This window comes from Amblyomma americanum, chromosome 5 (genome assembly GCF_052857255.1).
Source record: "Amblyomma americanum isolate KBUSLIRL-KWMA chromosome 5, ASM5285725v1, whole genome shotgun sequence".
In the NCBI taxonomy this organism is placed as follows: Eukaryota; Metazoa; Arthropoda; class Arachnida; order Ixodida; family Ixodidae; genus Amblyomma; species Amblyomma americanum.
This window is the reverse complement of record NC_135501.1, coordinates 53,919,654-53,930,611: the sequence shown is the minus strand read 5'-3', so window position 1 is coordinate 53,930,611 and position 10,958 is coordinate 53,919,654. Positions and strand designations below refer to the sequence as shown.

Genomic DNA, 10,958 nt, shown 5'->3' with positions numbered 1-10,958 from the left:
GAGGACTAATTTAAATTAGCTGAGTCTGCTGAGTTCTGGCAGGTTTTCTTGCAATCACTGTGCAGGAACCTGGCACTAGTGTGATTGACATGAAGAAACCACATGGCAAAAACCCAGAATTTTATTCCGCTTTGAAGCCAGGAAAAAGTATTTGTGGTCCTCTAAAAATGTTAATAAGGTGCATTAATTTGTGAAGATTGGCAGAACATCTCTTACCATTCAGCGAGGTCACACAAGATAATTGTGTTCCAATACCAACCTGCAAGATAAGACAGCAAGGATTACACGGGTTGTAACTTCAGTCAATGACCATTGCCATTGAGCAGTCATGTACAAGCTGGCCGAGCGTTGTTCTGCTATAGGTAGGAGGCGACAGCCTCCTGGCATCCAGCATTTCAGTGACTGCTTGTGATGATCCACTACGCCAGCAGCAACAAAACAGTTAGGCACATGTTGAACCAATATCAAGTTGCATTTTACTACACTGAATAGCTGTATTGTGGCATTTATTGACGCCGGTGCCAAGCAAGTATGTCCGAGTTAGCAAAACTTCATTCCTTTATTGGGAGTTGATGACGCTGCCCTAAAATTCTCGATCATATGAGGCTCTTCAGTATGACAGAAAAAATAAGGCAGTTAGGCTGAACTAACACCAACTTGAAAGATGCAGCTGCAGGGATTAAACAAATCGTAGTTTCTACAGCTGAATGAGTTTGCAAGTCCACTTCAAATAAGATTTTACGTCAGTTAAATTATTTTTTTAAATCTTGGGCATAAATGCAAATATGAGGGCTCCGTGCAGTAATTATACGCTAGCAGCATATGGATGCATGCACAGTAGACACTTGTTCAGGGAACTGAAATAAGAGAGAAGGTCTGTTTGGCTTATCGAACGCTTAGAAGGGCAAGCTAAAGCAATAAAACTCTAGTCATGTCAGAATTGCTACCGCGAGTTATAAAATAAATTAAACACTGTCACAGAAAAAATAAAAACCATGTTGGAAGCCTGTTGGCAATGCAAAACCTACTTGTGTCAAGGACAAAAAATCACCTCTGAAGATCTGTAATTGGGGTGAAACTTTCCTTTGTAGTCTGCCCTGGCATCTAGCTGTCTCCCTAGTGTGGCTTTGGATTGAGGTAGTTGGTCTGTTTGCAGTTCATGCATGGTTAAATGGTTAGACATAGACATCCAACACTGGATACAATGATGGATGCAATATCGTTCAACTAAATTTTGTGAAAAATTGAGCTACGTATATAGTCTGGTGGAAAGTGCCGTAGTCGAGGGCCAACACACTGAACTCCTAGCTATAAATGTGCCTTGTGTCCATTTCTTCACCATCATTGCCCTTCCAATCAATAAGGCCCAAAAAATTGCAACATGTTTACCGTAGAAATGCAGAGCAGAAAGGTGGCAAGAAAAAAGTTTTTTTTCTGCTTACCAAATGACTATTCCATGAAGCACACTAAGCAAAATGATTAAGTCTTCTTCCGTGCTAGCCTGCAATTTGTCGAGAAATGAAGAAGCATAACGCTTTTAAGATCACGCAGATACTGTCGTATAGCGTATGGTGTGTTCACCACTGTCTGTCGCTAGTAATATTTTCTAGAAGACAGCAATGGTTGCTAAATAAGTGGTAGTAGTGCATTGGTTCTTTCGTAATGGCAGATAACAAGTATGAGAGATTTCAATCTTAAAAAAATAAAATGAAGGGAGAGCCTCAGTCCAGCGACCAACGTTCCAACAAGAGGACTTGTCTTTGTCAGGTCAAGTGCGGTCATCATTGGCGGGGGTTATATAGGCCCTTCACTCTAAGGAGGATGGACTGGGGTTATGGTGGGGAGTGGAGTGAGGAGGGTTGGAAGATGGCACACTTGGTCTTCAAACAGCTGTTGTCTGGCCATGGAGGCTGTCACCTACAGGTAGGGGAGAAGCAGGTTAATAGCCATACTGACATGAAAAGAATGCAAAAACAGACCCCCCCCCCCCTTTTCAAAAAAATATGCCACAGAATCGAAATGAACGATGGCAATAAAACAGCAAGAGGTAAAAAAAGCTAAAGGAAAAAAAATGTCATAAAGGAAAGGATACAGGCGATAAAGTGGCTATCAAGGTTGCATTTTTTTCCTTCATAATCTACGCAATCCCCAGCGTATAGTGCACAGTGGTCTACATACTTTCTAGTGGCTGCATGATTTTTCCTACTCTGCCTTCTGTTTAGTAATATCTGTTTCTTTTTTTGACGAACCAAACATTTTGGTAACTAGTTTTCTCTAATTAAAGTATACGGTGCATGTCATCACATCCTTCGCTGTACATTTTTACCTGTCACAATGGCTATCAAGCCACATTCAGATTTGGGACATGCGGTAAACCCCATACTAGTTACCGGTATTTTCTCTGCAGATGGTCAGAAACTGATCATTGTCTGTTGAACCTTGACTTTCTTTTCTCGACCAGGTTCTCTTTTGGGGCCTTTGGAAAACTGCTGCTGAGTGGTGGACGAGATTCTGGAGCAGGTTTCCTCTCCTGAGGCTGCATGCTCTCAGCCATGGTCACAACCTTGTCAAGGAGGCGTTTGACGTAGCCTGTGTGAGCATTTCATCTTGTAGCTTGTGCAATATTCACTTTCTTCGTGACCAAATAAACTAGGTGGTGCAAGCTTACCATGAGTGGGTGACTCCTTCACTGGACAAGCTGTTGGGTCACCACCTGCTGCCTTTGGGTAACGCACACACCATCGAAGTGTGCCATCCTTTGTGCGTGCCTGACCACGTCCACTGTTCTCGTTGTAGCGAAGTACAGCAAGTTGGGTCCTGAAAAAGTTGCACAGGACAGTGTGAAAACGTGTTACCTTGTAACATATGTAAACAGTCCAACTGTAAAGATCATGTGAGAAAAGAAGGTCACTGATGGGAGTTGAGCACAACACCATGTTAGCAATTAGTGCTTGAAAGCACCATGAGCACGCGTGATGAAAATACTGAAGGAGCAAAGTACTACTTTTCAAGAGCTATGAGAACAAAGCATCGCCTCAGTTGCCGGGCGGATTGAAAATGAAAATGCAGTGCTTGCATGGTGAACACAGCCAAAACTCTAAATTTCCACAAAGTGTCGGCATGTAAAACCCCTTCTGATTCGGTCGACTGTGTTTTTAATTTCTGTTTATACGACGTAAGAAATGATGCAGCTATTGACAATTTCAGTAAGTGTAATTTAAGATGGGCACCTGTTCATATAGTTGCGGCACGTGCCTACATGCCTTTCACTTTTTCTACAGATGCATGTCTAACATTTGTTTTGTTTAACACAATTGTTTTGTGATATCGATGGCTTCTGACTGTAAAAGTAGAGAATAGAAGACAACAGCTTACCTGGCCCTCATTCCCAAATACGAATAATGGTAGGTCTTTGGTGCAAAATGCACTAGAAGGCTATGAAAAGCCTCTAATCCATAGGTTTGATGTCTAGTAGATAGCCGCGGCATGTCTTGCAGAAGGGCCTTAGAATTTGCAATGTCTTGAAGCTTCTGGAAAGCCTTTGATTCTAAAAAGAAATGGCCATTATCATCTCTTTGTAAAGCTCTAAGTGTGCGGCTTGCTGTATGCTCTGCATCAACCAGTTAAAAAGTGTTTCAGTGCACCTGTAAATAAACTTGTGTTCAGTAATGCACATCTTATAAGTTTCGATAGTTTTAATAAACATTGGTATTTGAGGTGCACTGTAATAAATGGTATGAAATAAACTGAAACAGCCATTATTTGCTTAGCTCATGAAGCTTTTCATTGAAATTCAGCTGCACTGCACAGGTAGCTGAAATCTTGGAATCCAGAGGAACCCTCTTGGAAAATCTTGGAACCCTCAACAACCATAGGTTGTCCAGCCTCTCCATTGCATTGCCTGCCATTTCCTCTTGATTTCTACAAAGATATCATTAACTCGTTTGTTCACTTACCCACTCTGCTCTCTTCATATCATAATGTTACACTTTTCACTTTCACAGCTTGCAACATTGTACTCAATCTAAGTTCAACCTTTTTTGCTAATTCTGTTTCTGCACCATAAGTGAGTACTGGTAAGATACAGCTGTTGTATAATTTCCTCTTGAGCGATACTGGTAAATTACCATTCAATTTTCAGCATAATTGTTAAATGCACTGGTCCTTATTCTTATTATCCTGTTTCTTTCACTCACATGGTCTGGATCTGCGGTCATTACCTACACTAAAAAGACCTCTTCCCTTCCCACTTTTAATGCTTCGCTGCCTATCATAAACCACTGCTCGCTTCAGAGACTGTTGGACGTTGCTTAAGTTCTATGCATAAAGTTTTTAGACCCACTGTTCTGCTTTGCCTGTCGAGGTCATCGATAATGCTTTGCAGTTTGTTCCGAGTTCATTTTTCGAAAGCGCTAAAACAAAACGGACAAAGAAGGAACAGACATGGACAAGTGCTCATCCCTGTCTGTCACTTCTTTGTCCGTGTTGTTTCAGCGCTTTCGAAAAATGACAAACATGCACCAACTAGCCCCATTTTCCACTCTTCTGGAGTTCCGAGTTCTTTAGCAAGGCAACGTGATCACCAAATTTCATTAACTCTTATCGCCAGTTCTCATTTGAGGTCTGTGAATACCTCCTGTAAACACGCAGTGAATAGTACTCTAGAGATTATGTCTTCGTACCTGAAACCCTCTCTTATTGGAATTTTGTTACTTTATATATCATACCTAGATGTGCCTAATTATGCTTCGCTAGGGCCTTTCACATATTTTCATTACAAAATGTAACATACCTTCTCTGAGCCACTGCTTGGGTTCGATGTCACCGTGCAAGCACGTGGGGAACGATGCCTGGTCATGTGTGTGGATGTCCCTTATGTGGTTAAGAAGTGACAGCCATTTGGGCACAATGAGTTCTGCTTTGCCTTCGCTAGATGCTGCCGCCCAATACAGATGGTTGCACACAGACTTATTCCTGGGTGCAAGTTCCTCGCAGGTATTTTGTTTTGCAGCTGTGTGCAGTTTCTTGGTGATACCTAAAATGCATATTAAAAAAATAGGACTAATGTAATATATTCCATTAATATGCTGAAAATAACACTTTATCAGCCACCATAAAGCCACAGCTGCTAGATACCTTTTGCCATGTGCCACACGTCGAACTCATGGGCGATTGCAGCTTTGTTGTTGCGGAGAAAGCACTTGATCTGTGTATGACGGTCGGTCACCAGCACTGCTACCTTGATGCTCCCACTCTCCAGAAAAGCAAGGCCTTGTTTCAGGCCTTCTAACTCCATGCGACAGCTGCCGCCAGCATCATTGGACTGTGGTATGATAATGGCAAAGGATATTGAGTGATGTGTAGCGTGTCTACCAATTAAAAAAAGACTGCATGCATTGAGGTCTCTCCTCCCAGCTGTAACTATTCTTAAGAAAATAAATCTTTGTATTTCTAACAATGGTAGTGCTATGCTGATGCTTCATCTACCAGCACGGGGATTCAAGGCTAAGCCAATGATAATGCATGTGCTGTAGAAAGAAGTCATGATATTTAAATGTTGCGTTACAGTTCATTTGGCGGCATTAGGGAGCTATAGAAATTTGCAGAACGTTGTTGTAGCAAAGTGGAAACGCACCTGCACGACTTCAAAATGCAAGACTTTGTGGCGTTCAACGTCCATCAGAGTATACGTGCCATATTTAGCACTAAATCCTGGTGAATCAGCCCGTCCATCTCCAGCAAGGTTCACCTGTTGGCCTTGCAGCTCTTGCAGCAGACTTTTATGCTCTTCTTTCCAAACCTGAAAACAAAACAGTGCGCATTGGACCTATGCAAAGAAAGCTGGAAACTTCTTCACAATGACTCCTTACCCTGTCAATTGCAGGCCACAGATATGAACGCTGGATTGCAAAAAATGTCCTGTTGCTCACAACTGGTACACCAATTGAAGCCAGCATTCTCAGTGTAGCTGTTGGGTTGCATCCAGAGAAGAGAACTGCTGCGCAAAGCTGCAGGTTGAGCATCGGCTGCTGTTTTTCGACGTCCTGATTACACCAGTAAACAAAATGGCCAGATGCACACTCCCCATAAACTTCTAGAAGTGTGCCTTCACACTCGAATCTGACTGTACGAGGTGCGAGGCACTCTGTGCACAGCTGGAAAAGCTTCCAAAGGTACTTCTCCTGCACCAAAAAAATTTCGTTGCCGGGTTCATCTGGGGAGTTTCCGACACATCCGTGCCTGGAAGAGAATGGGCAAATTTTCAATCGCACTGCACAGCCTAAACACGCTACCTTGCATGAAAAACATGAGTGAATGTTTATGGCACCAGAGTAAAAGTAGGGCAAACAGGTTTTTACCATACTGTTAATAAATCGCATACTTCTCTTCAAATTCTTCGCATGGAGTGTAGTCCTCATCATCGTAGTCCTCATCTCCACCTTCGTCTTCTGTGCTGTCATCATTTTCAATGGCCTCTCTTTGGATTGGCATGGTCGTTTGAGTGGCTACATTTATCATGGGGCTGCCAACCTGAATGCCTAAAAATCATGTGATATGTGCAGCTGCATTTAGTAGTTGTTACCACTGCACGCAACATAGAATATGCGGAAATTTTAGTACAACTGAAAACCTCTATAGCGCTTTGCCCCCTTCCCCGTCATTATTGTACAAATGCATGCATAAAAAATGTACGCTGATTGTGGAGGCACATACCGATAGATACAGTGTGTGGTTTTGTCTGAGAGTGGTGTGATGCCATGCTTCTTTTCACACATGCCTGTACAGCTGTGCTTTTTGTCGCTGGCCGCATCGTTGCTTGGACCGACTTGTGTCTTCCCTCACAAGACTCGGTCAGTTTAACCTTCAGCGTTGCATCATGTGCTGAATCTGCAATAATGAGCAGGTTATCATATAATGTGTAAGGCGTCAATGCCTTGCATTACTCTGCTTGCTGAAGATTGGTCATTACCAGTGAGAGCGAGGATACTTAGTGAATTTTCCACGCCGAAGTTTTCATGTCGCATTGCACAAAGATCTGCTCTAGCTTCTGTTGTGACATCTGCAACACAGACTGAGACATGATTTGATGCACAGTATAGGCATGCACAACTAAATGTTCAGACTGAATGTAGCGTCATTACCTGTTGGGCTACCAGAGGGACTGCCCAATTTTGGAACAAGTTTTTCCACGCTTGATCCTTCTCCAAGCAGTTCTGCGAGGACCTGAAAGGATAAAAAGTGTACTGAATTACTGAATTGCTCTTTACTGAAAATTTTTCTATCAAAGCAAGAAAACCGCGTATGTGAAGTCGTTCTCGGCTGTTTGGCGATCATCGAAATGTATGTTTACCTTGTAAGTATACTATGACGCCTGCCGACTTATCGCATTTGCATAACCACATCGGAATTGGACAGATTTGAAAAGTGTGAAGCTATCGGTTAGGGACATAGGGGAATAGCGAGGCGCCAGTGCGCATGGGCAAGACCATTACCATTATAATTTCCCGTCCCGTCTGCACGCGAGGAATCATCAGCAGTGTTTCATTGATGAGTTAAGTGACGTATAGCGCAAGGGTCTCTGTAGCATATCCCCTTGCGCGAGAAAAGGAAACCCGAGTACAGCCGCGCGGCGCTGTGCCCGTACCATCGCGGGATCGCTCTCCGCGTGGACTACTCGCGGTCAACGCTTCATGCAAAGCTCCACACGCAAATGAGACCAGAATTGCCGCAGAGTAATGAATTTAAATTCGGAAGTAGACTCACCTCATGTGTCCTTCTTTTAGCAAATGCACTTCTTGGCGGTGGTGGCATGCTTCTTTTGTGCAAAAACAGTGAAGAAACCGCGTCATGGTTCAGCCGTGCCCCTTTGACAGAAACCCCTAGCGATCGCATTAGGGACAACCTCTGCACGTAGTCGTTGTCACGAAAGTGCTTCGAGCAGAGTACGCTTGCTTTGGTCGGCTTGAAATTATCCCTCTTCACAGCAACGACCCACTGCGCTGCGAGCTTTTGATCTTTCGGGAAAGTGTGGAAGACGACATCGTCGCGGCCGTAGGTGCTCGTACACCCGAACGCACAGCAGTACCTCATGTTAGATCGGCTGCACGTGGTCGGATGCTGAAAACTTGGCTGAAACACTTTGGGATTACGACCACAACGCAGGCAACACGAGGAACAACGCGCGCTGAAAGCACGTTCGGGTGACTCGGAGGGTCTCCGGCTCCTCAAAATGACGTCACACGGGCCGACAAGGAGGAGGTTTTCCTCTCTGCTTTTCTCCTCTCCTGCGCTCTCTCGGGACGCGGGAGATTTGAACAGCGCGCATTCAATCTGTGATTGTGGCGATGCTTTTGCAACAACTGAAAAAATAACTTCACAAGCAAGATCAACAATGAGTATACTTCAAAAGCCTAGAAGGTTAGCAGATTTGAAAACCGCCTCAGTCTCCCTTTAAGGGCCAGAGGTTGTCCAGCCTTCGCATCACATGCCCTGCCCAAGCCCATTTCTTCCTGTTAATTTCGAGTAGGGTGTCATTTGCCCGCGTTTTTCCCTCACCCACTCTGCCTGGTTCCGTTCTATTAACGTTACACCTATCATTTTTCTTTCCATGGCTCGCTGCGTTCTCCTTAACTTAAGCTGAACTCTTTTCGTCATCCTCCACGTTTCTGCCCGGTAGGTGAGTGCTGGTAAGATACAGATGTTGTGCACTTTTCTTCTGAGGAATATTGTTACATTGCCATTCATGATATGAGAGAACCTGACATATGGGCTCCACCCCATCCTTATCCTCCTAGTTATTTACCTCTTATGATCCGGATCAGCAGTCACTATACCTGAACTAAGTAGACCTTTACCACTTCCAGCACCTCGCTTTCAATTGTGAAGTGCTCTTCTCTTGCTAGACTCTTAAATATTACTTTGGGTTTCTGCATGTTAATTTTAAGAAAGCAGTCTGTTCTGCCTGTCTAACCCATTGATCATAATTTGCAGTTCACCTCCTTAGTGTCTCAGCGAGGTATTGTCATCAGCGAATAGCAGATTATTTAGGTATTTGCCATTTGCTCTTATTCTCAACTGTTCCCAATTCAGGCCTCGGAATATGAATGTTTGAGTCTGTGTTTGTAGTGTTCGCTCGCCTTACCTGACACGCTGAGTGCGCGAGACTGAGCCCTGTTTAGATGAAAAATGTGCACAGAAAAAGAAGGGTGCCGAATATTTCGCGCTACATTCTAAGCTCTCTAGTCGACACAGAGCGCGGTAAAAGAGAGTGGGCAGCAGGCATTCCTCGGAAAGCACCCGTTCTTGATGATTTTGTGTGCAGCATTAATTTTGAACGCGTTAGTTCCTTGCTACAACGAGCCCTGCGAACATCGGCGGCCGAATAAATACCAGCTATGTTGCAGTCGATATTGACACGCGTATTTATCTTTATCGGGCGACCACGTTTCGTGGCCTAACAAGTGTTATCGCACAGCCCGGGACGCGCCTGCATCTATCCGAAGTTTCTGGCAAGTCATCGATGCTTCTATTCGCTGTCTGTTGTAGCCGAACCTTATGTTATCTGATTTCATCGCCTGACGCGAATGGTGCAGAACTTTGTGGAAGGCACGCGGGGTCCCAACGATTAGTCTGGAACATTCGACGACTGCTATATAACAGCCGACGCGCTTGACCCGCGGATCAGATTTTCGACGATCGCCGACCGTGTTCGCCGCTACCGTTGTGCTGTAAGTGTAGCCTCTTTTGTGGGCACAGGTTCGCCCAATAAAAGTTTGTTTTGTCTTTCACAGTATTGCTACTGCGTTCTCCAACGTCATCACCACGTGATATCTGGTGGAGGTGCGGTATGGACTTCCTGAACCAACACGGCGCAATCATCGACCTGAAGTCGAAGTCAATAACGCTGCCGGAAGATAAAGCAATACCACCGGAGAGCCCTCGTAGTCACCACGTCTTGAGTGTGCTCGAAGATCAAGTGAGCACCCCGCCTCGCTCCAGCATTGTTATTTCGGTCGGCACCGAAATACCCGCTGACGTAGAAGCTGTCATCGAAGGCGACCAACGTCTACTGCTAGAGCATGAAATTTGCGTCGCAAGAGGGATCGCTCGACTGCATGGAGGGAAAACTGATGTGTTGCTGACAAACTTCAGCCAGGAGTTCAAGCACATCAACAGGGGCACGACGATCGCGTACATCGAGGAAATTCTGGAAACAAGTAATGCGTTTGTCCTCTCGGATTCCGCCGCATCTACCCCGACTACCATGGTTCCCGAACCAGACTACGACATTATTACATGTCTCCCCGTGATTAAGCAACAGCAGCTCAGAAGTCTGCTCCGACGATACAAAGGCTGCTTTTCGACGTCATCGAGGATTCGACAAACACCAGTCGCCAAGCATCGCATAATCACCGAGGAGTGCGCTCCACCACTCCGGCAGAGCCCTTACCGAATTTCGCCGCGAGAACGTGAAGCTATAAGAGAACAAGTCGACGAAATGCTGCGCGACGACATCATCCAGCCGTCGAAAAGCCCGTGGGCATCCCCGGTTGTCCTGGTGAAGAAAAAGGACGGAACCCTCCGTTTCTGCGTCGATTATCGTCGTCTGAACAAGATCACGAAGAAGGACGTATACCCCCTCCCACGGATAGACGACGCATTGGATCGGATCTGCAACGCAAAATACTTCTCGTCGATGGATCTCAAGTCTGGCTATTGGGAAATACAAGTCGGCGAAAAAGATCGCGAAAAGGCCGCCTTCATCACCCCAGACAAGTTCAAGGTTGTGCCATTTGGACTGTGCTCGGCGCCTGCAACGTTCCAGCGCGTGATGGACACGGTTTTAGCAGAATTGAAGTGGCAGACCTGTCTCGTTTACTTGGATGATGTCGTTGTCTTCGCCGCAAATTTCGACGATCACCTTAGGCGACTTCCCACAGTACTAGAGGCCATCAAGT

General features: G+C 45.0%; 1 protein-coding gene across 1 annotated transcript; it reads right to left on the bottom strand.

The window, feature by feature from the left end:
- Window positions 1-5,590: 5,590 nt before the first annotated feature.
- Window positions 5,591-6,998, bottom strand: LOC144133878 (uncharacterized). Its single transcript, XM_077666945.1, has 4 exons — window positions 6,715-6,998; window positions 6,383-6,539; window positions 5,871-6,240; window positions 5,591-5,800 (listed from the first exon to the last, which is right to left on the bottom strand). Exons 1-4 carry the CDS (start codon window positions 6,809-6,811, stop codon window positions 5,591-5,593), a joined length of 834 nt encoding a protein of 277 aa, XP_077523071.1. The 5' UTR covers window positions 6,812-6,998.
- Between the last annotated feature and the right edge of the window lie 3,960 nt (window positions 6,999-10,958).

Bases quoted from the DNA above. Each gene is read 5' to 3' on its own strand.
- LOC144133878 (XM_077666945.1), bottom strand. From the start codon at position 6,811: ATGCGGCCAGCGACAAAAAGCACAGCTGTACAGGCATGTGTGAAAAGA. The intron at 6,540-6,714 runs GTATGTGCCTCC...CATGATTTTTAG, and splicing joins ACCACACACTGTATCTATCG to GCATTCAGGTTGGCAGCCCC. The intron at 5,801-5,870 runs GTAAGGAGTCAT...TTTTGTTTTCAG, and splicing joins TGTGGCCTGCAATTGACAGG to GTTTGGAAAGAAGAGCATAA.